Source organism: Callospermophilus lateralis, chromosome 3, assembly GCF_048772815.1.
Source record: "Callospermophilus lateralis isolate mCalLat2 chromosome 3, mCalLat2.hap1, whole genome shotgun sequence".
Taxonomy (NCBI): Eukaryota; Metazoa; Chordata; class Mammalia; order Rodentia; family Sciuridae; genus Callospermophilus; species Callospermophilus lateralis.
In genome coordinates this window covers 117834652-117861998 of record NC_135307.1, presented here as the reverse complement: position 1 = coordinate 117861998, position 27347 = coordinate 117834652, and the positions used below count along the sequence as shown (strand labels likewise).

The window sequence follows — 27347 nt, the reverse complement described above, 5'->3', positions numbered from 1 at the left end:
GTTGTAATAAAAATAGACACATAGGCAAAAAGAACTGGCTTAGGCCATCTCTCCTTCCCTCTCTAAATGAGATTCAAGTTCTATAGACAGAGAAACTGAAGTACAAAGAAATTATATGACTTTATTTGTTTAATTATATAAACATAATTAAACTTTGCATTCATCATGTTTATCCTTCTATTAAAAAGTTCATTGGCTTTTTATTATTCAGAAGTTGAGTATAAGCTAAATAAATGTGAACCCTCTTTCCAAATGTGAACCCAGGGCCTTGAGCATGCTAGGTATGCTGTCTACTGTTGTGATGACGATTAAAAAAAAGTCACATGTGTTGGTTCAACTAGGTCCAAGATCTTGTTTTCTTTGCCCTTGGCCAGAGCTGTTTGTACTGTGCTGTATTGTTTTTCCTGCCTTACTTCCTTTTTTCCCTTGTGCTTGCCATTTACAGTTTATTACTGCTTTTGACATCTTTGGTCCTTTGTTAAAAGTGCTGTATTGTGGACTGACACCTCAGAATAGAGATAGCTACTTTAGTCAGTCTGTGAACTTATAGGCTGGAAATAGCCATGGGTGGGGTTGTCTGTCTACTTCACTTGTTACTGCCTTTTTATGTTGCTTTCATATTTATTAGCTTATCCTGTTGATGCTGAGCTGGAGATATATCCAAACACCACACACAACATTATCTTGAATTAGAGAAGTTGTCGAGTGAGGACCAGTAGTCTCAGTGGCCCTATACCTTGCCCCCAACAGAAATGTGGAATTTCTCACCTCTTCTTCCTTTTGGCCGGTCATTAGGCATAATTTCTAGGATGTGATTCTTTTTAAGAGTTTCTTTAGCTCAGGAAATGTATAAAAGACTCTCTTCCTATAAAATGCACTATCAGCCTTCCTCCCTGAGAGCCTTAGAGAGTTGGAGCTCTCACATAGGCATGGCAGGATGTTTGGTAGTGGTTAGATCTTGATTTTTCTAGTGTGAATATTGGATCCCACAGGAGGACCACAAATATAAACATAATTAAACTTTGCATTCATCATGTTTATCCTTCTATTAAAAAGTTCATTGGCTTTTTATTATTCAGAAGTTGAGTATAAGCTAAATAAATGTGAACCCTCTTTCCAAGCATAATATTTCCCCCAATGAGTAGAAAATCCTGTTTTCCTTTGTTTCCTTGAGCCAGAATGGTTTTTCCTCTCCCCTTCTCTTCACTTTGAGGCCTAACTTTCATCATTGGCTTCTTCACCATTCCACCTGTTAGAAATAAAATTTTCTATTAGTACATTATAGTTGTGGATAACATTGGGGTTCATTTTGATGTCATTATATAAGCGTAGAATATAATTTTGTTCCAATTCAGTCCTCAGTACTTCCCCTTTCTTTCCCCTCCTCCCTCCCTCTGTTCCCTTTCCTCTACTGGTTTGCTTTCTATTTACTTTTATATTTTTTAAAATTAGTGCCCCCTCCCCACACACACATGGTGAAATTACTGTGGTATGTTCATATATGCACACAGTATAGTTTGGTCAGTTTCATTTCACCATTCCTCCTTATCCCTGTCCCTCCTCCCTCCCCCTTAGTTTCCTTCCTTTACTCCACTGATTTCTCTTCTGTTTTTGTGGGATTCCCCCAACACCACTTTTTTTTTCCCCTTTCTTTTTTTGCTCTTCCACATGAAAGAAAATATTGAGCCTTTGACAGAAAATTTCTGAGTCTGGCTTATTTCACTTAGAATGGTGTTCTCCAGTTCTATCCATTTACCAGCAAATGCAAAAATTTCACTCTTCTTTACGACTGAGTAAAGCTTCATTGTGTGTATATATCACATTTTCTTTACCTATTCATCTGTTAGTATCTGGGCTATTGTGAATTATCCTGCTATAAATATTGAAGTGGCTGTATCACTATAAGTCTGCTGATTTTAGTTCTTTTGGATAAATAACTGAGGAATGGGATAGCTGGCTCAAGTGGTGATTCCATTCCTAGTTTTTTGAGGAGTCTCCGTACTGCTTTCTAGAGTAGTTGTACTAATTTTTTTTTTCAGTTCCACCAATAATGTATGATAGTAATAATAATAAAATAATTTTTTTACTCTGAATTTAATAGCAGTTATTACCAATACCTGTCATTATGTATTTAATTATACATGGCCTCAGCGTGTCATTTATCTTATTTTTCATCTACCACAGAATGTTAGCTCCTTGAGGGTAGAGAACTTTTCTTTTTAATACTACATAGTGGAAACTTCTAAATCCTTGTAGGGAATGGTATCATGAATATCCACATACCCATCATCCATCTTCTTCAAAGCAATTCATAATCAATATTGTTTCATTGATTGCCTCTCATGTATGCTGTATCCTCGATTCTTTGAAACAAATGTCAGGGACTGTTTTCAACTTTTGTTTTTCCCTGTGGCATGTAGCTCAGGAATCAAAATCAGTAGGGAAGCAGTCAGCGATCACTGTAAACCTCATATCTTATTGCATTTGTACTTATATGCCTTCATAGGATAATCAGTTTCATCTAGGAATATAGAATATAGAATATTCATCTAGGAATATATTATTTTGTAGCATAGCTTCTTTTTATTAAATTCTCTTTCTCTTATCTCTGACTTAAGTTTTAGTCCCTGGAGCCTAGAGGGGAAATCCCATAATTCTTTTAGTAGGCCCTAAATGAATTCATGGAGAAATGGAAATTCTTCAGACTTGTATCCAGGTCCACTCAATAATTGTGTCTCACATTTTTTTTTAATATTTTATTTTTTAGTTGGACACAATACCTTTATTTTATTTATTTATTTTTATGTGGTGCTGAGGATTGAACCCAGGGTCTCGCACATACTAGATAAGGGCTCCACCACTGAACCACAACCCCCGCCCAGTCCCCAGTCTTTTTTTTTTTTTTTTTTGTAGCTGGACATAATATCCTCATTCATTTATTTTTATGTGGTGCTGAGATTTGAACCCAGGACCCCGCACATGCTAGGCATTGCTCTACTGCTGAGCCACAACCCCGCCCCGTCCCCAGTCTGTTTTTGAGACAAGGTCCTGATAAGTTGCTGAGGCTATTCTTGGGATCTTCCTCTCTCAGCCTCCTGAGTCACTTGGGATTATAGGCATGTGCCACCATGCCCCACTGCCTTTCAGGGTTTATGGAAAAGTAGTCAAGATTTAGCAGTAAAAACAAGGTTTTCTGGAAAAACTTGCACATGCCTCAGAATTAGAGATTTTTTGAAATGTCATCTACTAGATGGATGCTTCCATCTTGGATTTTGTTAAAAGAATGAATGTTTGGAGGGTTCTAGAAGATAATACAAAAAATCAAGATACAGATTAACATTGAGAATACTGATTTTTGAGGAATGTGTTTTCTCAATTCTAAATAAATGTAAAAACTTGCTATTAATAGTTTAAATAATTTATTCCCTATAATATTTTGGGAAGATAAATCAAATAAAAAAACAAGGTCTGACTTACTTTGAATGAAATATTTTCATTAAATACATATTTTTGTTCAATGATTGGTTTGCAGCTTTGAAACGCAAAGGAATGGACTGGTGTTTATCTATGACATGTGTGGTTCTAATTATGCCAACTTTGAGCTGGATCTTGGCAAGAAAGTCCTAAACCTGTTGAAGGTAAGGCTGTGGGAGGATTCTCTCAACTCCCCTTCAATGCTTAGTATTTTTTTTTCCCCTATTATTTGGGAAAAGATTTAGGAATGATGTAAACTTTAGATACTAAGTTTAATTTAAAGGTCATCTGTAAGTGATGACTAATATTTGCTTTCTCTGAAAAAGAAATGGTCTTTTTTTTTTTTTTTTGGTGTTACTGGTGATTGACCCCAGGGCCTCAGACATGGCAGGCAAGTGCTGCATCACTGGATGTCACTCTCAGCCCTTGCTAAATTGCCCAGGCTGGATTTGAATTTGTAATCCTCTTGCTTTAGTCTCTTGACTTGATGGTATTATACATGAACCCCCATCATGTGAAGCTTGTTTTTAAGTTTTTCAACTTTTTTTTAAAACATTTTTTAGCTGTAGATGGACACAATACCTTTGTTTTATGTATTTATTATATTTTTATGTGGTGCTGAGAATTAAACCCAGGGCTTTGCACGTGCTAGGTGAGTGCTCTACCGCTGAGCCACAACCCCAGCCCTATTTTTTTTTAAGAGAGAGAATTTTTTTTAATATTTATTTATTTATTTTAGTTATCTGCGGACACAACATCTTTGTATATGGTGCTGAGGATCGAACCCAGACCACACGCACGCCAGGCGAGTGTGCTACCGCTTGAGCCACATCCTCAGCCCCCCCAGCCCTATTTTTTGAATTTTAAAAGGTAATGTGGGGGCTGGGGATGTGGCTCAAGCGGTAGCATGCTTGCCTGGCATGCATGCGGCCCGGGTTCGATCCTCAGCACCACATACAAACAAAGATGTTGTGTCCGCCGAAAACTAAAAAATAAATATTAAAAAATTATCTCTCTCTCTCTGTCTGTCTTTAAAAAAAAAAGGTAATGTGGTTTATATGCCACTCTAAAATCACAAAGCTTCACCAGAGAAACTACACCCTTACTTTGTGTAATGACTTTGATTATTCTATTTCTTTTTTCCTTTTTTTCCTCCGGTGTTGGGAATGTGACCTATGGACATCCTACCACGGAGCTACACCCCAGCCCTTTATTTTTATTTTTTATTTTTTTGCTACCAGGATTGAACTCAGGGCCACTTGGCCACTGTCTACATCCCCAGACTTATTTTGTGTTGTATATTGAGACAGGGTCTCACTGAGTTGCTTAGTGCCTTGCTTTTGCTGAGGCTGGCCTTGAAGTCACGATCTTCTTGCCTCAGTCTCTTGAACCACTGGGATTATAGGCATGCTCCACTGCACCTGGCTCCAGCCCTTTATTTTTATTCTGAAACAAGGTCTGTCTAAGTTACTGAGGCTGGCCTTGAATTTGTGATCCTCCTACCTTAACCTCCCAAATTTCTGGAATTACAGGCATGCATTACCATGCCCGGCTTTCTGTTTCACATTTTTAAAATAGTTAGTAATGACCAACTAAATTGATTTCTGGACTTACTGAGTCATAGCTTGCTGTTGGAAAAGCATTGGTGTGGGAGTCTGTTCCAGGAACTCACTTAGAAGTATTATTGAACTAGACTTTTAGAAGTATTTATTTACTATTACAGCTTCATAACAGAAATCACAGAAAGAGAATGATTACTGTATGCTATTTTCAAGGACTTGTTTCTTTCACTCAGCATTATGTTTTTAAAATTCTTATTTTGGTAAGTAGCTATGATATATTCCTTTTCATTGATCAAAGGATTGATTTCTTTGCATTCTTCATTCGTTGATGAATATACCACTGTTTTATATATTCTCTTATTGATAGCTCCTCAAATTATTTTCTATTTTTTGTTCTGTGGACAGTACTGCTATAAACTAACTTTCTTTATCTCTCTCTCTCACTCCTTTTTTTTTGGGTGTGTGGAACCATAGATTGAACCAGGGATGCTTCAAATCTGGCCCATATCCCTAACCCTTTTTACTTTTTATTTAGAGATGGGGTCTGACTAAATTGGTTAGAGCCTCACTGAGTTGAGGAAGCTGGCTTTGAATTTGTGATCTTCCTGTTTTAGCCTCCTGAATCCCTGGGATTAAAGGCGTGTACCACCATACCCAGCTGTCTTTCTTTTTGAAATGAACATTTTTATACATGTTTTTTGGTGAAGTTTGCAAGAGAGTGTCTTGAGCAATATTTCTCAATCTTTTGTTTTTCCTCCATTTTTTCATGATTGCCTCACTAAAGAGGCTTCTCTTCCCCTCCTTCCCTCCACCCCCTCCTTCCCTTCATTCCTCTGCTTCCTTCTTTCTTTTTTTAATTTTGAGACAGAGTCTCAACTAAGCTGTTGAGGCTGGCTCCAAACTTGGGATTCTCCTACTCCGAGTCATTTGGATTACAGGTGCCACATTACCAGGGCTAAGGAGTCTTTTTAGACCATTTTTCCCTAGTCATTTCTTTTCTTCCTCCTCCTCTTTTTAATTTTTTTTAAATTGTGGTGCTTGGATTTGATCTGGGGGCCCTTGAAAATGCTAGGCAGGTTGTTATTACTGAGCTTAATCTTCAGCAATGTTTATTTTATTTTGCAATAGGGTCTGACTATATTTGTTCAGGCTGGCCTTGAATCTGGCAATCCTCCTGCCTCAGCCTCCCCAGTTGCTGGGATTAGAGGCATGTGTCACCATGACTGGCTCATTTAGACCATTTTAAGATCATTGGCTTTAAATACATTCATATTGCAACAATAACCACTATCCATTTTCAGAACCTTTTCATCATCATGAACAGAAACTCTGTATCCATTAAATAGTAACTTTTTCTTCTTTTTGTTGGTACCATGGATTGAACTCAAGGGTACTGAACCTTTTTATTTTTTTTTTTTTAGAGAGAGAGAGAATTTTTTTAAATATTTATTATTTTAGTTTTCGGTGGACACAACATCTTTGTTTGTATGTGGTGCTGAGGATTGAACCTGGGCTGCACGCATGCCAGGCGAGCGCGCTACCACTTGAGCCACATCCCTAGCCCAACCTTTTTATTTTTTGAGAGAGGATCTCGATAACTTGCTTAAGGCCTAAGTTGCTAAGGCTGGTTTTGAACTTGTGATCCTCCTATTGCAGCCTCCCAAGTCGCTGGGATTACAAGTGTGCACCACTGTACCCAGCCTAAATAATATCTTTTTATTTTCTTTTTTTCTAGTTCTGATTAATCTCTATTCTGCTTTCTATGAATTCACCAAGTATAGGTGCTTATATAAGTGGAATTATTAGAATACTTTTCCTTTTGTCTCTGGTTTATTTTAGCATAATGATCTATAGCATGATTAGAATTTCATTGCTTTCTAAGGCAAATAATATTTTGTGTACGTACAATTTACTTCTCTGTTCATGTTAATGAATACTTGGTTATTTCCACCATTTTACTGTTGTGAACATTAGCTATAAATATCTGGTTGAGTCCCCTCTTAGTTTCGAGAAGTGGAATTACTATTTTATGGTACTATAGATTGAACCCAAATCTCAAGCATGAGTTTATTTATTTATTTTTGCCATGCTGAGGATAAAACAGAGACACAAGCATGCTAGACTCGTGCTCTGACATTGAACTACATTTCTAGAACTGGAAGTGAAATTTGTTGGGTTATATGGTAATTCTATTTTTAACTTTTTAAGGCACAAGTGTGTTACTGGGATTGAACTCAGAGGCATTCTAACACTGAGGTACATATGTAGCCCTTTTTAAAATTTTTTATTTTGAGACAGGGTCTCTCTGAGTTGCTCAGGCTGGTGTTGAATTTGCAATCCTCCTGCCTTAGCCTCCTGAATTGGTGGGATTACAGGGTGGCATCGCCAAGCCTGGAGAGATTTTGCTTTTATAATTTAAGAATTTTATCTTAACCTGGGAGGTGATACATGCCTATAATCTCAGTGACTTGGGAGGCTGAGGCAGGAGGATGGCAAGTTAGAGGCTAGTCTCAGCAAATTAGCAAGACCCTAAACAACTTAGTGAAACCCTGTCTCAAAATAAAAAAGGGTTGGGGATGTGGCTTAGTGTTAAAGTGCCTCTGGGTTCAATCCCCAGTACAAAAAACAATAACAATAAAATGCTAAGACCTTTTTTTTTAAAGTATGATTTGTAGGGATCTGACTTTTTTCCTATATCAATCACTTTTTCTCCTGGTTTTACATATTTAAATAGTCCCCATCCTCAATTTTTTTTTTTTTTTCTGAGCCACAATGTGTATTTTATTTAGATAAGGGGTCTTGCTGAGTTGCTTAGGGCGTTGCTAAATTGCTGAGACTGGCTTTGAACTCAGGATTCTCCTGCCTTAGTCTTTGAACTGATTGGATTGCAGGAGTGTGCCACTGTGCCCAGCCAGTTTTTTTGTTTTTTTGTTTTTTTTTTTTTTTTTTTTTTTAAGATGCTTGGAATTGAACTCAGAGCCTCCTGTGCTAAGCATGTGTTCTACCACTGAGTAAATGTCCCAGCCCTTTTCCCCAGTTTAGACTTTCTCTTTGTAAGCTTTAACAAAATCATAATATCTTGGTAATTTAATATACCTTTGATAATTTAGTTAACTGTCTCCATATTTCTCCTTTATTCACCTTGTCCTCATGATTAAATAATACCATTATGATCAGTTTAGTTTCTCCTTTTAAATTAATTTTAACTTTTATTTAATTTTTACATTTATTTATTTTTATAGCACTGGGGATTGAACTCGGGGCCTTAAAATGTACTGGATAAGCACTTTTATCATAGAGCTATATCCCTAATCCTTTATTTTTTGAGATAGGGTCTCCTTAAATTGAACTTGTGATCCTGCCTCAGTCTCCCAAGTATATGGGACTAGAGGCATGTGCCACCACTTCCTGATGGGAATTGAAAATAAAATTATAATTTTACTTATTTATGTGTGCATGTGTGTATGTATGCTAGCAGTGGGATTGAACCAGGGGCGCTTTCCCAATGAGCCACATTCCTAGCAACAGCACCCCTCCCACCCCCGCCTCTGTTTTTTGTTTATTTGTTTTTTGGTAGCAGGGATTGAAACCACTGAACCATGTCACCAACACTTTTTATTTTGAGACAGGGTCTTGCTGAGTTATTTAGAGCCTTGCTAAGTTGCTGAGACTGGCCTTGAACTTGTAGTCCTCCTGCCTCAGCTTCTTGAGTTGCTCAGATTACAGGCATGTGTCACTGTGCCTGACTTTAAAATTATAGTTTTTTTGTTTTTTTTTTTTTTTAAAGAGAGTGAGACGGGGTGGGGGAGAGAGAGAGAGAGAGAGAGAGAGAGAGAGAGAGAGAGAGAGAGAATTTTAATATTTATTTATTTTTAGTTATCGGCAGATACAACATCTTTGTTTGTATGTGGTGCTGAGGATTGAACCCGGGCGCATGCATGACAGGCGAGCGCGCTACCGCTTGAGCCACATCCCCAGCCCAAAAATTATAGTTTTGATCCTCTTTAGTTTAAAATTATGTTGTGAGAGGGGCTGGGTTGTGGCTCAGTGGTAGAGCACTTTCCTAACACAGGTGAGGTCCTGGGTTTGATCCTCAGCAGCACATAATAATTAATTATTTAAAGGTTAAATTTTAAAAATATTTATTGTGAGAAATTCTTTGAAATCTTCATTGTAAAGTTATATGACATTATATTGTAAGATATACCATTTAGTTAATCACTACTCATTTTGGACATATATGTTCTGTTCAGTTTTGAAATGGTATTCTATTTATTTATTTAGGGACTGGGGATTGAACTCAGGGGCACTTGACCACTGAGCCACATCCCCCACCTTCTTTTGTATTTTATTGAGAGTCAGGGTCTCACTGAGTTCCTTAGTGCCTCACTTTTGCTGAGGCTGGCTTTGAACTCTGGATCTTCCTGCCTCAGCCCACTGAGCTGCTGGGATTATAGGCATGAGCCACTGAGCCCAGCTTCAAGTGTTCTTTTTGACCATCAAAGTAAATGTTTAGGGGTTGGGGACATAGCTTAGTGGTAGAGCATGTGCTTATTATGTGTGAAGCCCTGAGTTCAATCCCCATTTACCATTTAAAAAAAAGGGTAGTGGCTGGGGATGTGGCTCAAGCGGTAGCGCGCTTGCCTGGCATGCGTGCGGCCCGGGTTCGATCCTCAGCACCACATACAAACAAAGATGTTGTGTCCGCCGAGAACTAAAAAATAAATATTAAAAAATTCTCTCTCTCTCTCTCTCTTTCTCCCTCCCCCACTCTCTCTCTCCCACTCTCTCTTTTAAAAAAAAATGTTATTTTAAAAAAAAAAGGTAATAAATGTATTTTTAAAAATAAATCTGTATTTCTGGTTATTTCCTCAGGATAGAGGGTCAGAAATTGATGATCGAAGAGCATGCACAATTTTAAGGACTTATAATGTCAGATGCTTTCTTTCTTTTTTTTAAAAAATATTTTTTAGTTGTAGGAGGACACACAATATATTTATTTTTAACATAGTGCTGAGGATTGAACTCAGTGCCTTACGGGTGATAGGTGAGCACTCTACCACTGAGCCACAACCTTACCCCGTCACCATTCCTTTCTAAAGGTGTTATCCATTCACAATTCTACCAGTAGTATATGAGGGTGCCATAAAGTCATTTAAATGAACAGGTAGCAATTTGCTGTGATGAAGAAGACAATGGCTCCTATTTTCTATAAATCATTCTGTGGAAGCGCAGGTATTTTTCCAGACTGTTTTTTAAATTTGGCAGTTTAAGGGGCTATTAGTATGAATCATTGCATCTTTGAAGAAAAATATGAATTTAGTGGCCTTTGGAATATTTTGTTGTGGATGCTGTCTACTCTCCATAGGGAGTATTTAGATTCTCTAAATTAGCTCACTGAACAGTAACTGAAAAGAACAGAATAACATATCAAATCGAGATTTAGCCTTTTTTCCCCCCCTGTTACTGGCAATTGAATCCAGGGAACTTTAAAAGTGAGTTATATCTCAAGCCCTTTTTATTTTTATTTTGTGACAGGGTCTTGCTAAGTTGCACAGGCTGGCCTGGAGCTTGTAATCCTCTTATTTTAGCCTCTCTAGTAGCTGGGATTACAGGTGTGTGCCACTGTACCTGATTGAGAATTAGTCCTGTGTGTGCATGTATGTAGTACTGGGAATTGAACTTTACCTCTTAACTGTCTCCCCAGTCTTTTTTATTTTTGAGACAGGGGCTTGTTAGGTTTCCCAGGCTGGCCTAGAACTTTTGCTCTTCCTGCCTCTGTCTCCCAAGTAGCAGAGATTTTCTGTGGTGCCAGTGTGCTTGGCTGAGAATTAGTTTCTCTCTCTCTTTTTAATTTTTTTTTTTTTTTAGTTATACATGGACACAATATCTTTATTTTGTTTGTTTATTTTTATATGGTGCTGAGGATCTAACCCAGTGCCTCACATGTTCAAGGCATGTACTCTGCCTTTGAGCCACAACCCCAGCTTGAGAATTAATCTTTTGAAAGTGTTAGAATACAGACAAAAAAAAAATAAGGTAAAAGATTTGTAGTTACAGTTTCCTCTTTTTAGGATGTTTTGGAAATAATTTCTTCACAGTTAGAATGCTAATATTACATAAATCCTGCATCCGAGTAGAGCCAGATTATTGAAAAAACCAAGCATTGTGAATGATTTGTCATTCTTAAGCTTTGTATAGATCATTTGCCTTTGTGCATAGTAGGTCATTTGTGTTTTATTTTATTTATTTTTTGGTGTTGGGGGTCAAACCCAAAGTGTTCTGCATGCTAAAGATATTCTGAACCCCTGAGCTACCCCAGCCTCGGTTATATCTATAGATTGAATAAATAAATTTACAGATGAAGAAATGGGTAAAAAAAAAAAAATGATGATACGGGGCGGGCTGAGGTTGTGGCTCAGGTAGAGCACTTGCCTAGCACGTGCAGGGCCCTGGGTTTGATCCTCAGCACCACATAAAAATAAATAAACAAAATAAAGGTATTTGTCCATCTACAACTAAAAAAAAAAAAATTGCGGCCAATTTGGAAAGCAGTATGGAGATTTCTTGGAAAGCTGGGAATGGAACCACCATTTGACCCAGCTATTCCCCTTCTCAGTCTATTCCCTGAAGACCTAAAAAGAGCATACTACAGGGACACTGCTACATCCATGTTCATAGCAGCACAATTCACAATAGCAAGACTGTGGAACCAACCTAGATGCCCTTCAATAGACGAATGGATAAAAAAAAATGTGGCATTTATACACAATGGAGTATTACTCTGCATTAAAAAATGACAAAATCATAGAATTTGCAGGGAAATGGATGGCATTAGAGCAGATTATGCTAAGTGAAGCTAGCCAATCCCTTAAAAACAAATGCCAAATATCTTCTTTGATATAAGGAGAGTAACTAAGAACAGAGTAGGAAGGAAGAGCATGAGAAGAAGATTAACATTAAACAGGGATGAGAGGTGGGAGGGAAAGGGAGAGAGAAGGGAAATTGCATGGAAATGGAAGGAGACCCTCAGGGGTATACAAAATTACATACAAGAGGAAGTGAGGGGAAAGGGAAAAAAATACAAGGGGGAGAAATGAATTACAGTAGAGGGGGTAGAGAGAGAAGAGGGGAGGGGAGGTGGGGAGGGGGGATAGTAGAGGATAGGAAAGGCAGTAGAATACAACAGACACTAGTATGGCAATATGTAAATCAATGGATATGTAACCGATGTGATTCTGCAATCTGTATACGGGGTAAAAATGGGAGTTCATAACCCCCCCAAAAAAAATTTAAAAAATGATGATACATACACAGATACCAAATTAGATGCAAATTATGAAAAGAGATGTTTCTTTTATATTCAGTTTTTCCTCAGGCTAACTTTTCTTATAATTTTAATACATAGAATTTTGGGGGGATACAATATGTGTGTTGATGGGCTATGTAAATGTATAGGATAACTCCTGATAAGAGAACTCAGAATACTCTTTCAACCATAAAGCTATGGTAAACATGAAGTTAATATTATTAATTTAAATAGTAAGTCATCTTCTAATTTCTTTGTTGTTTGTATTTTTGCTGAACTGGGGATTGAACCAGGGCTATTCTAGTATTGAGCTACATCTCCAGCCCTTTTTAGTTTGTATTTTTTAAGTATTTATTTACTTACTTACTAGGAATTGAACCCAGGGGTGCTTTACCACTGCTCTATATCTCTAGTCCTTTGTATTTTTCATTTTGAGAAAGGATCTTGCTAAATTGCTACTGGTCTTGAGCTCCTGAGTAGGTGGGATTACAGGTATGGGCCACCATGTCTGGTTTAGTTTTTATTTTCAGACAGGGTCTGCTAAATTGCTTGAATTTAGGATCCTGCTGCCTCATCCTATACAGTTGTTGGGCTCATAGGCATTGCCACCTCACTTGATTTCTTTTAACTACTTTTTCTCTAGCTATTGAGAAAAAACTAGAATTAGTCGGTACACTCCCCCTGCTGGGTAAGAATGGAGAGAAGTATAGAAAATCTAACCTTGGGGCTTGAACAGTTATGGGTCCCATTAGGCTTAAATCCTCATACGTTTTTCTCTACAGGGAGCATTTCCAGCTCGTTTGAAGAAGGTGCTTATTGTGGGAGCACCAATATGGTTCCGAGTGCCCTATTCCATCATCAGCCTCCTTCTGAAGGACAAAGTCAGGGAGAGGGTAAGACAAGTTAGCTTTTTCTTATTTGGAGGTGGATAAATTCCCATTTGTACTATTGGAATCCTGTCAATTAATTTGCTACTGTCAAAAAATTCTGGCTTGTTTCCTGAATTCTTCTCTACTTCTGTCAGTGTATTCTCTCCTATCCTCTCTTTCATTCATTCATCAGCTTGGAACACACTGCCTTCCTCACTATTCTGTAATCTCCTTGTATTAGGAACTGGCCATAGTTTATCTGGCTCTTGCATAAGATAGTACTGAAAGAAAAAAAAGAGAAAAGGAAAAAAATAAAAGATGGTATTGAAGGAATGTGTCCTGGAGGTAATTTAAAGATGGCTACTATTTCAGAAATTTTAGGGCAGAGGTGTAGCTCAATGGCAGGGTGTGTACTTAGCATGCATGAGGTCCTGGGTTCAATCCTTACTATCCAAATAAAAACAAAGACAAAAAAACCTAAGAATTGAAAATCAGCATATAATTTAATTACATTAGTTGAGCTGGTGTTAGACTTTGTTCACCTGGATGTATCATTCGGCAGGATGGAGAGGGAGAGTCCCTCACTGTATCTCTTCCTATTTTTATTCCTGGTACTTTCTCTTAAAACAACTTGTTACTTCCAGTTTCACAAGAATGGTTGCAAGTTACTTTAATTCTATTTTAATTTCAGGAGTGCTTCAGGACTAAAAGATTATAGTCTTAGTCAGTGATTGTAACCCTTGAAAGAAAGGGCATATGAAACACTGGCATTATAGAGTAAAAATAATAAACTTTTTTTTTTTTTAAGGGTTTTTTGTTGTTGTCGTTGTGGGTTTTTTTTTTTTGAAACAAGGTCTCACTAAGTTGCCATATTGGCTTCCAATCTTTGCTGTCTTCCTGCATTAGCCTCCCAAGTCATTGGTATTTCAGGCATGTACTACCAATCCTGGCTCTCTTTTTAGAAATATTATCAGAGATTTTTGCAGCAAGGAATTATTATTTTAAATGAATAATGCAGATCTTTATAGCTGAGGTGACTTGGGTCAGAGAGGGGAAAGTGGTGGTGTTTCATACTCCAGAAATTACGTAGAGACCTAATGAGTCAGAGCAAGAGAGATCTTTCTTTCTTTTTCTTTCTTTTTTTTTTTTTTTTTAAGATATTTATTCTTAAGTTTTAGGTGGACACTATATCTTACATTTATGTGGTGCTGAGGATTGAACCCAGTGCCTCATGCATGCTAGGTGAGCACTCTACCACTGAGCCCCAGCCGCAGCCCGAGATCTTTCTTAAAAGAACTCTGTGAGAATACTCCTTAGTTGTGTTCTTGCATATGAATTATACATGCATGTATAAAGTCAAAATACATTGAGTGTCCTATGTAGTCAGGCATTCAACCCTGGGGATTAAACAATGAGTGAGATATTCCTTACTTCAAGGAGCTCACAGTCATCATAGAGGCCATAGAGGTATACATTGGAAAAGACTTGGACTTTGAAGGAGCATAGAAGAAAACATTGCCTCAGGAGGTCAAGGAGGGCTTCACAGAGGAGGTGAACAATGAGCAGGTCCTCAAAGAGGTAAAGGAGGATAGAGGGTGGTTTAAGAAGAGGCAATAGCAAGAAAGAGAAGCTTTTAGGAAGAACAGCATTCCTGCTCCAGAGAAGTTGACTCAGGAGAACCAGCTAGGCTATCTTGGTCCAGCAGGCCATGCCAAGCAGAGAGCAGATTTAAGTATTATGATGACTTATCTAACATTTTTCCTGGTCTGCCCTGTCAATGGGTGGTTGGTTTTGTCTTGATTTCATAGAAATCTGTTTTTGAGAATACGCATACCAAGCTATGAGTAAAACACAAAGTAATAGGCTTAGAATTGGTAGCCTCAGTATAGGGTTGAAAAAAATAACTACTACCTATGTATTGTTAGTGGTCAAAAAGAATACCAGCATGAGATAGTACAGAGAAGCATTGTTAATAGTAGATATAAAGCCTTTGTTCTCTATACCTTCCTTTCAGAAGGTATATAGCAAAGCCTCTAATTCCAGAAGTGAATTTGATACACATTCTCAAAATTCAAACTTGTAGCTGAGAAATTCATTGGACTTAATCCCAGGCAGATGAAATGTATTCTACTTCTTTTATAAATATACCTGGTTTTTCAAGCAAATGTCAACCCATTTCCCAAATTCAAATAAGCACATTTGTTCTTTATCTTCATTATCTGTGCCCCTTTCCTGCCCCAGTACTCACATGGTTCTTTCTGGCCTTCTAGATTCAGATTTTAAAGACTTCTGAGGTTACCCAGCATCTGCCCAGGGAGTGCCTTCCAGAAAACCTGGGTGGGTACGTCAAAATTGACCTCGCCACTTGGAATTTCCAGTTCCTACCCCAGGTGAACGGCCACCCAGATCCCTTCGATGAGATCATCCTGTTCTCCCTCCCTCCTGCCTTAGACTGGGACTCAGTACATGTTCCAGGTCCCCACGCCATGACTATCCAAGAGTTGGTAGACTATGTTAACACCAGGCAAAAGCGGGGGATATATGAGGAGTATGAAGACATCCGTCGTGAGAACCCTGTTGGCACTTTCCACTGTTCAATGTAAGTAGGAAAGTTTTGGGACAGCAATTGGTTATCAAGATGCCTCTGGTGGTACTGACAGCAGCTCTTCCTTATGTGAAAAAGCATCATTCTCACATAATAGTTTTCTCTCATTCAGAAAGAGGTTATCTCCTTTTTTGGTGCTTGCTGCCAATGTTCTGTGCTTTGAAATTTCAGAAGGTCTTTGATACTAATAGAGGATCCTTGTAATAATGGACATGACTTTGGATATTTTCCTGAAATGCAAGTGTTTTTGTTTGTTTGTTTGTTTGTTTGTTTTTTAAACTCAAATGTGCTGTTTTCTATTCTCGTCCTCAGTGTGAGCTCTGGTCTGTTCAGTTTTTCCCTAGAGCATTTATGTGAATCTCTACATCTTGAAACAATGGATGCTGGTGCATTTAAAAGAATCCATAGTCAAAAAAGAAGAGTTGCCTCATATGAATTTAACTTCTTGAAACTTTCCTTCTACATAAATCCTACCACAAAACCAACTGGCTAGTTTATAACTCTGGTTCATAACTTGGTAATATTGATGACAATAGAACATCAATCATCTCTATTACCATATTGCTTTCATTTCTCTTGCCATGTGTTTGTTGTTTTTCGTACTGGGGATTGAACCCAGGCAGGACCTTGTGCGTGCTATGCAAACCCTCCACCATTGACATACATTCTCCAACGCTTATTTATTCATTTAATTTTGTGGTACTGTGGTTGAACCCAGGGATGCTCTACCTCTGAGCTACACCCACAACCGTTCTTAATTTTGAGACAGGGTCTTGCTAAATTGCTAATGCTAGCTTCAAATTTGCAATCCCACCTCACCTTCCAAGTAGCTAGAATTACAGGCATGTACCACCATATCCAGTTATTTTTTATTTGGGGGCAGGTCTCATTAAATTGCCCAGGATGACCTTGAACTTGTTATTCTTCTGTCTTAGCCTCCTGAGTCACTAGGATTACGCATGTGTGCTACCTCACCAGATTCTTGACATGTTTTAAATGGCTACAAAAGAAATCCTCTTTATTACTAATGAACTGTCTTTTGAAAATTAAGGAATCTAGGAGGAGGGAAAAGGGAGATCATGAACTGAAATCGAATTCCATGCATGTATGTGTTTTTGGGATGACCCCAACCACTATATGTATAACTATAAAGCTCTAATAATAATTAAAAAGAAAATTAAGGAATCTGTTTCAGTGGGTCTCAGGCTCAAGTTCCACTTACTGAAAGACTTCTCTGAAGATTTTTATTTCCCATTTATGTACCTTAGTTTTCCTGTGTGTGATATGTGACTGTATGAGTTTTAATGTTTCACCTACCTTAAAGCTTTAGGAATCCATGATTTTGTGAGTACCTGTACTCCCTCAGAATTCTGCCCAGATTAGTCAGGGTGTAAAGAAGAAAATGTAAAGAAATAAGGGGAAATAATTAGGAAAGTGTGATGAGGGCAATAAGAGAGAATTGGCAAACGAGAAGCCAATAAGCAGAACAAGAATGAAAGGAGGGGTGTGTGTGGGGGGGTATAGCTCAGTGGTAAAATGCTTGCCTAGTAAGCATAAGGCCCTGGGTTCGAACTCCAGCACTCCCCTACCTCCCTCCCTGCAAAAAAAACAAAAAGAAAAGGAAAGAAAAAGAAAAAAGAATGTAAATAAAGTAAATGTAGAAAAAGGGAAGCAGAGTATATCACGAGGGGAGAGTATTCTTTTTGTTTTCTCCCTACCAGTGCAAATCACTGTCTATATTTCTGTTTACATTCAATTTCTTTCCCAACCAACTCCCCCCGCCCATAGTCTTGAAGAAGGCAGAACCTTACAGAAGGGAGGAGTACTTGGCAATAGTGAATATTCTGATATTTACTTCATAATCCAGAATTCCAAGGGAGACATAGTCTTTTGGGGTAGTAGTTCTATAAGGACTTGGTATAAGACAGAGTTGGAGTTGCTGAAGATTCTGAGTTCTAGAACTGAAATAGGGCTCCATCTTTCAATAAAGAGGCAAGACTGTAAAGTGTTCTCATCAGACTGTGACATATTCTCTGATTGGCAGATGGCCAAACAGACACCCAAACCTGCTCTTCTAATGCAGTTACCTATCAGCAGTGAAAAATTGCAGAAACCTCTGGAACAAGGTGAGGAAGCCTCAACACAAATGTTGCATAAACAGGATCATACCATATGATGATGAGATGGCTTTTTTACTAGGTGTAATTCTGTGAAGATTCATCTGAATTGTTCATTCTTTTTATTGCTGAGCAGTATGCTGTGCTGTGGATATACCAGTTTGTTTAACCCTCACCTGTTGAAGGACATCTGGATTATTTCTAGTTTTTGGCTATTGCAAATAAAGCTGTTACAAACATTTGTTTCTAGATTTTGTGTGAACATGTTTCTACTTCTGGCATAAGTGTCCAGGAATTCAATTGCTAGGTCATATGGTAATTCTGTGTTTAGCTTTTATGAGAAACTGCCTGTTTTCCAGAGTGTCTATACTGTATTCCCATCAGCAATGTATGAGTAATCAAGTTTCTTCACTTCCTTACCAGCATTTAGTGGTGTCACTATTTTTTATTTTAGCTATTTTGGTAGATGTGTAATCTACCAGAATTATTTAATTTGAATTTCCCTAATAGCTAATGGTGTTGAATCTTTTTTTTAAAAAAAAATCCATCCCTTTTTATTTTTTATTTAAGACAAGGTCTTTCTAAGTGGCCAAGGCTAACCCCAAATATGCTATCCTTTTTGGCTCAGCTTCATGAGAGCTGGGATTATAAGCATGTGACACATTATTCAGCCAGGTTGAATTTTTGTATAAATTGTAAGATTTAGTTTGATATTCATTTATTTTGTTATTGGACATCTAATTTGTTGCAGGTCCCTGTGTTGACAAGGAAATCTTTCCCATTGAATTGTCTTTGCAACTTTTTGATTTGAAAAAATTGGCTAGGGCCAGATGTGGTGGTCCACACCTGTAATCCCAGCTAATTAGGCAGCTGAGGCAGTAGGATCCCAAATTTGAGGTTAGTTTGGGCAACTGAGCAGTTGCCCAGACTTCTATCAAAATAAAAATTAAGAAAAAAAATCTGAGGGTGTAGTTCAGTGGTAGAGTGTTTACCTAGCATGTGCAAGTCCATAGATTTAATCTCTGATACTGGAGGGAAAAAAATCAGGTAGGCACAAGGGGAAATTTTTAAGATGTAGAAAACTACAAAGAATGACCTAACAAATTCCATGCATATCACCTGAACTGAAGACACATTGACACGATAATTAATCTTTTTTGTCATGATTATGTAAGTCTTCTTTATTTTGAGACAGAGTCTCACTAAATTGCTGAGGGCCTTACTGAGTTGCTGAGGCTGGCCTTCAATTTGCAGCCCTCCTGCCTCAGCCTCCCAAGTTGCTGGAATTATAGGCATGTGCACCACACCTGGCTACTTTGAGTCTTTTTTTTTTTTAATTATATAAAAGGAAGAATTCATTATGAATCCGAATTTTCTTCCAATCATCACCCTCAGTTCTTTGCACTTCCCACAAGCAGCTACTGGTACAAATATGATATGTTTCTTTCCATTTAATTTCGTACACATACCCTTAGAATAATATGGAATATTATTTTATGTGGGTGACCTTTGTAAATTTTTCATTTCAATCAATAAGCAGTATTTTTTTTTCAAAAACCAAGTAATACCAAGGGGGAAAAAAAGCAGAAGCAAAATAAGCAATCTTTTGCTTTACTCTCAATTCTACTGTCGATAACCGTCCATTTTCAGCTTTTTTTTTTTCCTCTTAAGACTGGATCTCACTATACCTGCCTGGCCGGTTTCTAACTTGTAGTTTCAAGCCATTGTCCTGCCTCAGCCTCCTAAGTAGCCAGGAGTACAGGCATGTGCTATCATGCCCAGCTTATTTTCAGTTTTTAACAACTGTTTCTCCTGGTATTGTTTCTAAATTAAAATGATTATGATTCTCTTTATTGGTTTTTGTTATAGGTGAGCATTTGATTCTTATATCATGTCACCATTTCTTTCTTAAATGTCTTAAATTTTAATTGAATCAGTAGTCACTGTTTACATTTTTATGACTGATTTTTTTTAAATATTTATTTTTTAATTGTAGTTGGACACAATATCTTTATTTATTCATTTTTATGTGGTGTTGGGGATCAAACCCAGGGCCTTGCCTGTGCTAGGCAAACGCTCTACCGCTGAGCCACAACCCTAGCCCTGATTTTTTTTAACTGCAGAGGTTAAGTGTGCTACTATAAAATGAATAAACATATTAAATAATGAACTAAATCCATTTTTTGTTTCTTCTGGAGTTATCTAATTTTTAAACTGTCTTTTAGTTTTTTCTATACCTATCCTGATTGTTTTTCTGTATGCTTAATCTGATTTATTTTACCCTGTCATTATTGTTTCCCAAGTAATCAAATAGATAGTCATTTGATTTCATTTTTTTTTAATATTTTTTTAAGTTGTTGATGGACTTATATGCAGTTCTGAAAATTGAATCCAGTGCCTCACACGTGGTAGTTGTGGCTCAGCCACTACCCTGATTCCATTTTTATAACTGGAGACATCACTTTCAGAATTTTTTGTTCTTTTGCTCCAACCTAAACTAGTTGTTGGTTATACTTTAGGCCTGGTCTTTGTTTTTCATCCTGTAATTTTTGCTCTTTATTTTGTTAATCCTATTTCCTCACTTATATTGCGTTTGGCAAAGTATAGAATTCTTGGTTAGAAATAATTTTACCTTAGAATTTTTGTAGCAATAACTTCCTTCCTTCTTTCTTTCTTTTTTTTTTTTTTTTTTGTTAATTTTTTTATTTGTTCTACTTAGTTGTACATGACAGTAGAATGCATTTTAATTCATCGTTCACAAACGGAGCACAACATTTTAATTCTCTGGTTTTACACGGTTTAGAGGTGCACAATTCGTGCAATCTCATATATACCTAGGGTAATGATGTCCATCTCATTCCACCATCTTTCCTATCCTGTCTTCTTTCTTTTTTATTTTTATTTACCAGAGATTAAACTCAGCTTAACCACTGACCCACATCCCCAGCCCTTTTTGTGTTTTTAGAGACAGGGTCTCAATAAGTTGCTTATGGCCTCGATAAATTGCTCAGGGACTCACTGAGTTGCTGAAGTTGGCTTAGAACTTGGAATTCTCCTGCCTCAGCCTCCCAAGCAGCTGGGATTACACAGCTGCACCATCATGCTCAACTGGCAATACCTTTCTAATTGCTGGCTACGGTACTAGTAGTCTGTTGTTTCTGTTCCTTCTTAATCTTTTCATTTGTAGTTAACCTCCTTTAATGTTTAAAAATCTTATCATGCTATGTCTTGGTTTAATCCTTTTGTTTCATTCATTATACTGGGTGCTTGATAGGTCTTTTGATCTTAAAGCCTTTGAACTTGGAATATTTTGTTTTGTTTGTGCTAGGGATCTCACCCAGGGCCTTGTGCATTCTAGGGAAACTGTACCACTGAAGCTGCATCCCCATATAAGACATTTATTTATTTTTTCTTTTTTAGTACCAGGGATTGAACCGAAGTCCTGGTGCATGCTAGGCAAGCACTCTACTATGGCTGTGTTACATCTGCAGCTTTAGGACTTTTTAAAAAATTGGTTTTTCATGCTTCCTTCCTGACATGTTTGTTTTCTCCCTGTCTTTATCTCATATCCCTATTAGTCTGATTGGAACTCCTAAAAGTAAGAATTGATATTTTTCTTTTTGTAAAGGGCAAGATAGTAGTTATTTTACATTGTGGATCTTTGTTGCAACTACTCATCACTGTTGGTATTAACATATAAACAGGTTGGCTTTGCCATTTTCAAAAAAACTTTATTAACAAAAGCAGTTGTCCTGACCATAGTTTGCTGATTTCTGCCCTAGAATGATTTTTTTATTTTCTTAATTTTTTTCTTTTTATTTAAATATTTTATTAGTTGTTGCTGGACCTTTATTTATTTCTATGCGGTGCTGAGAATCAAACCCAGTGCTTCATACATGCTAGGCAAGCGCTCTACCACTGAGCCATAACCTCAGCCCCTTAAAAATTCTTATATTTTTAAATTTGTTTTGTGTTCTTGGTAATTTCCTGAACTCTTACCTATTGAAGTTCCTATTTTGGCTATCTTTTTTCCTTTTTTTTTTTATTTTGCTGTGGTGGGATTGAAACATGCCTCACATGCAAAGCAGGTGCTCCACTACTGAGCTAGACATCACAACCCTGCATACAATTTTTAATTTGCAAGAGCTTTTCACTGATTGTTCCTTTTTCAAAGCATCCTCTGCTTGTTTTCTGTACAATGATATTATTTCTTTTCTCTTGCAGGATATTATTTATAGCCTTTTAGCAGTCTTTTTCTCTTATTGAAAAACTATTTTGTCCTTTTTCTCCTATGTATATTTAAACTAGTTCCCTTTGTTTAGGGGCTTTCTTCATAATCTTGAGATCCATGGCTGTTAGTTCACACTTAGTACTGGGATCCTTAACTTGCTTAGTAGAAGTTCTGTTTGTATGGGTGAACTTCAAATTAAAATGATCAGTTTGTACTCCAATTGAGTTTTCTTGCTAGTGGCTATTTACTCATCCAAATCAGAGTTCTGCTGGGTCCAATTTTACACGCCTTAATCCCAGCAACTTCAGAAACCGAGGCAGGAGAATCTCAAATTGGAAGCCAGCCTTACCAACTTAGTGAGGCCCTTAGCAACTTAATGATATGCTGGGGATGTGGCTTAGTGCTTAAGCACCCCTGCCTGGATTCAATGCCTGTACAAAAAAAAAGTTTTTCTGCCTGGGCAAATAAGAGTGACTATGTCTCTAAATAAATAAATAAATAAAATAAAATAAAATAAAAAGGAAAAAGGCTAGGAATGTAATTCAGTTATAAAGTGCCCCTGGGTTCAATCCCCAATACTGAAAGGGTCAGGGGAGAGTTCTCCAATCTCCAGTGTCTTGCCTAGTGGGGATCCAAGCTTGGATATTACTGTAGGATACAACAGGGAGAACTGGGCAGGGATTCTAATTGTATGCCATTTGGATTTTCATTTATTGCTGTTTTTAGATTTTAGATTTTGCCTTCCAGGGTGAGAGACTTGAGGGTATCATTTTGTCTCTGTGTAGATCCCAGCTTCCTGAATTTGGCCAAGCCAATTAACATCTTCCCATCTGCTTTTTCTGCCAAAACAGGTTGAAATCTGTTTGATGTTTTCACTGCTGGTTGGTTTTGTACTGAATAGTTCCTTTATCTCATTCTAGTAAAGCTGCTGGATACAGTAGAGACAGTATGGGTTATCAGTCCACCAGGGCAAACTGGGATTCAGCAAATTAATTTTGAACATCTTTTGAGAAATGAGTAGTAGAAATTTTTGTCTGCAGTTAGATTTTTTTTATGTGTGCTGTATCTTATTTTTTCTCTCCACCCCTTCTTCCTCTTTATTACATATTCCTCATTTCTGTCTGAGACATCATCAGAATTGCCTTTACAGTACATATTTCTACTAAGATTCTTATCACAATCTCTTAGGTAATCTCCAAGAAGATTGAGGCTTTCTGCAAGGCCTCTTCTTCTGAACCCTCACTAGAATCACCCTTCATACTTCATATTTGGCAGTTTAGGCTTTTTCTGGCTTATACTTCCAGATTTCCAGATTCTTCCAAACTTTGCCTGTTATTCAGTTCTAAAGCTGCTTTCATATTTTTAAGTATTTGTGATAGCAGTATTCCACTTACCAGTACCACTCTCTGTTGTAGTCCATGTGGGACTCCCCTTTTCTTTTGAAAGGAAATATCTTTATTTCTATAAGTAATATATATACTTTAAAATGCTAAATGAATACTTGAAGGTGTAGGTCATTGGTAGATAACATGCCCAGCCTGCATGCATCCCTGGGTTCAATTGCCAACACCCCAAAATCTCCCCTAAATAAACAAAAACCCGATTAAATGACATTGAACTATATAGACTCGAGAATGAAAAACTGAACACCAGTGGTAATTGACACTCAGCTTTGAATTGCCGACTTTAAACATATATTTACATACTACCCCTATTTTTTCTTTATTCTAGCTTGTCTATTTCATTTCCTTCAGGTCTCCAGGAAACTTAGAAAAGAACCGCTACGGAGATGTACCCTGTCTTGACCAAACTAGGGTGAAACTAACAAAACGAAGTGGCCACACTCAGGTATGCAGATAAATGCCATCTCTTTTGGATAACTGGGGGAAATTAAACCTCACCCAAAGTGAAACATTAATATTTTAGTAGAATGAAAATGGATACTGAAGGTAGATAAGGTTCAAGTTCTGATTTTGCTACATAGTAATCTGTTACAATAGACAAGTGCCTAAATGCCCATTTCATAGTACTGAGTGGGAAGTAAATTAAATTATTTATGTTAATGTTATGATAGTACAAGATCTGGTTTATTGTAGTTTCTTTTATTGTTAAATTATTTCTCATTTTACTTCTTAGTTGTAAAGGCATGGCTATATAGTCCAATTTGATGAATATATATGTAGCAATACAGGGCAACTTTGATTATATGTGATGAATTTTCCCATCTATATCTGAAAAAAGTTGTGGATAACTACTGTATACATAAATGTCTAGAGATAGAGATGAAATGGCCAGATGACTATTACTTATGTATTAATTTGTTTATATCTGTACATATTAATAAAAACCTCATATGTAAAATATTGAGATATGTAGTAAACATTTTACTCACCCTCACCTTTTTTTTTTTAAAGATAAAAGAGAGAATTTTTTTAATATTTATTTTTCAGTTTCCAGTGGACACAACATCTTTATTTTATTTTTATGAGGTGCTGAGGATTGAACCCAGCGCCCCGCGCATGCCAGGCGAGCACGTCACTGCTTGAGCCACATCCCCAGCCTCACCCTCACCTTTTACGTGCACCTTTAAAAAAAATTTTTTTTTGTAATTGTAGATAGACAATATGCCTTTATTTTATTTGTTTATTTTTATGAGGTGCTAAGGATAGAATCCAGTGCTGCACACATGCTAGGAAAGTGCTCTGCCACTGAGCTACAGCCTCAGCCCCCACATGCACCTTTGTCTTTACTTGTATTTGAGCCATTTTTTAAATTAGTCTCACATGGTTTTGCAGAATACCTCAACTTTATTTCCTTTTAAGTGCATGATATTGTCATTGGCAAGTTTATTCTGAACCAGAATAATCTATTAGGATAATATTAGGATAGTTTTTAATTTTAATTCATCTCATACATTCTCTATATTATAATCATTTACTTATTTCTTTTTTCATATAATATATATGTAGTTGCTGATGAACCTTTATTTAATTTATTTATATGTGGTGCTGAGAATTGAACCCAGTGCCTCATATATGCCAGGCAAGCACTATACCAAGTCACAACTCCAACTCTTCTTATTCTTTTTTTTGTTGTTGTTGTTGTTGTTGATATGAGGATTGAACCCAGGAATGCTTAAACACCGAGTCACATCCCCAGCTCTTTCTGCCTCAGTCTCCCGAGTCGCTGGAATTAGAGGCGTGTGTCACCATACCCAGCTACTTATTCCTTTTTTAAGTAACATCTAACCTTAGAATTTTAGATTAACAACTAACTAGGTATTATATATGTATATATATTTTTTTTCTGATATACCAAGTTTTTTCTGGTGATCCTTATCAAAAAATAGCATTGAGCTAGGTGCAGTGGTGCACAACTTGTGATTCCAGTGACTCAGGAAGTTGAGGTAAAAGAATTGCAAGTTGAAGGTCATTCTGGGCAACTTAGCAAGACCCTGTTTCTAAATAAAACTAAAATTGTCTGGGGATGTAGCTCAGTGGTAGAGAACCTACCTCCCATCCCCATTCAATCTCCAGTATTGGTGGGGGAGAAAAAAAATTGACTGCAATTGCTGTTTCAAAAGAAAGTTATTTAAATAGAATCTCTTCAGCATTACATATATTTAAAGACTTCTTATAACCAAGGGCAATGGTGTGCACTTGTAATTTCAGCAACATAAGAGGCTGAGGCAGGAGAATCACAAGTTCACGGCTTTGTTTTGCTAAATTGCCAAGGCTGGTCTCAAACTTGGAATTCTCCTGCCTTAATCTCTTGAGTTTCTGTGATTATGGGTTTGTACCACTATGTCCAACTCTGGGGGCTAAATATTGGAAAAATCAGTGCTTTGTATTTGAGCATGTATGATATGTGATTCAGGACCCTAGGGTCATAGTTTCAATCTCTCTTGACCCTACTCTTTCAGGCACATGAACTGAACTCACAGCCCTGCCCAGGAGTCTTGCAATTTTCTCCTGTGAAGTATTGCTTAGTGTATCTGGCTACCTGAGGGTAAATTAATCAGTACTGCTGAGATCCTCATAGTCATAGTACATGCTCTGAAGGAATGAAGTAGAATGGTTAACTTGGGGCTATGGAGTCAGATATCTTTATCTGTTTTGTTGAGCGCTGTCTCCAGTTTGTACTGCACTTATTAGACAGGAAGTATGTGAATAAGTGAAAACCTGGGAACTATCCTAGTCCATTCTATAATTAATCTGAAAATAATTGCCTGACTTTTACTCTCACTACTGAAAACATTGGCAGTGGCTTTATTGTGCAGTAAATGAGACATCAGGTTTTTTGTTTGTTTGTCTTTAGCTTTTTGGACATTATTTCTTTATTTAGTTTCAGGGATATTGTATACTCATGGATTTTCTACTTTCAGGATTATTCTTATTTTGTTTCTTGACATTTATTTTCAATAACAAAATCTGTATATTTATAATGTACAACACAATATTTTGAAATATGTATACAAAAACAAAATAATTAGTATACATTGTCAAATGGCTAAATCAAGCTAGTTAATATATGCATTGCCTTACATACTTACTTGGAGCTTTTCTTTCTTTTTTTAATATTTATTTTTTTAGTTGTAGTTGGACACAATACCTTTATTCCACTCATTTTTATTTTTATGTGGTGCTGAGAATTGAATGCAGGGCCCTGCACATGCTAGGCGAGCACTCTACCGCTGAGCCACAATCCCTGTCCTGGAGCTTTTCTTTTTTATTTTATTTATCTATTTGTTTTAGGGACTGGGGATTGAACCAAAAGGCCCTCTACCACTGAGCTATACCCTCCCCTCCCACAACCCTTTTTGTTTTAAGATAGGATCTCACTAAGTTGCTGAGACTGATCTTGAACTTGCTATCCTCTTGCCTAAACTTCCCAAGTTGTTGGGAATGCAGATGTGTGCCACCACCCTGGACAACTCTTTTCTTTTATAAGAGTACTAAGTGCCAGGGTGGCACACCCCTATAATCCCAGCAGCTTGGGATGCTAAGGCAGGAGAATTGTGAGTTAAAAGCCAGCCTCAGCAATTTAGGCCCTAAGCAACTTGGAGAGACCCTGTCTCTAAATATAAAAATATAAAACAGGTCTGGGGATGTGGGTCAGTGGTTGAGCACCCTTGGGTTCAATCCTTGGTACCAAAAAAAAAAAAGTACTGAGGGTTCCAC

The 27347-nt window shown here is 37.3% G+C and overlaps 1 protein-coding gene across 1 annotated transcript in view; it reads left to right on the top strand.

Annotated features, from left to right (window-relative positions):
• Nucleotides 1-27347, top strand: part of Ptpn9 (protein tyrosine phosphatase non-receptor type 9) — an 85981-nt gene that overhangs the window by 41446 nt on the left and 17188 nt on the right. The window contains exons 5-8 of the mRNA XM_076851129.2: nucleotides 3533-3638; nucleotides 13128-13238; nucleotides 15485-15813; nucleotides 23922-24015. Of these exons, the coding sequence (XP_076707244.1) occupies nucleotides 3533-3638; nucleotides 13128-13238; nucleotides 15485-15813; nucleotides 23922-24015 (640 nt within the window). The remainder of the gene's footprint in view (nucleotides 1-3532; nucleotides 3639-13127; nucleotides 13239-15484; nucleotides 15814-23921; nucleotides 24016-27347) is intronic.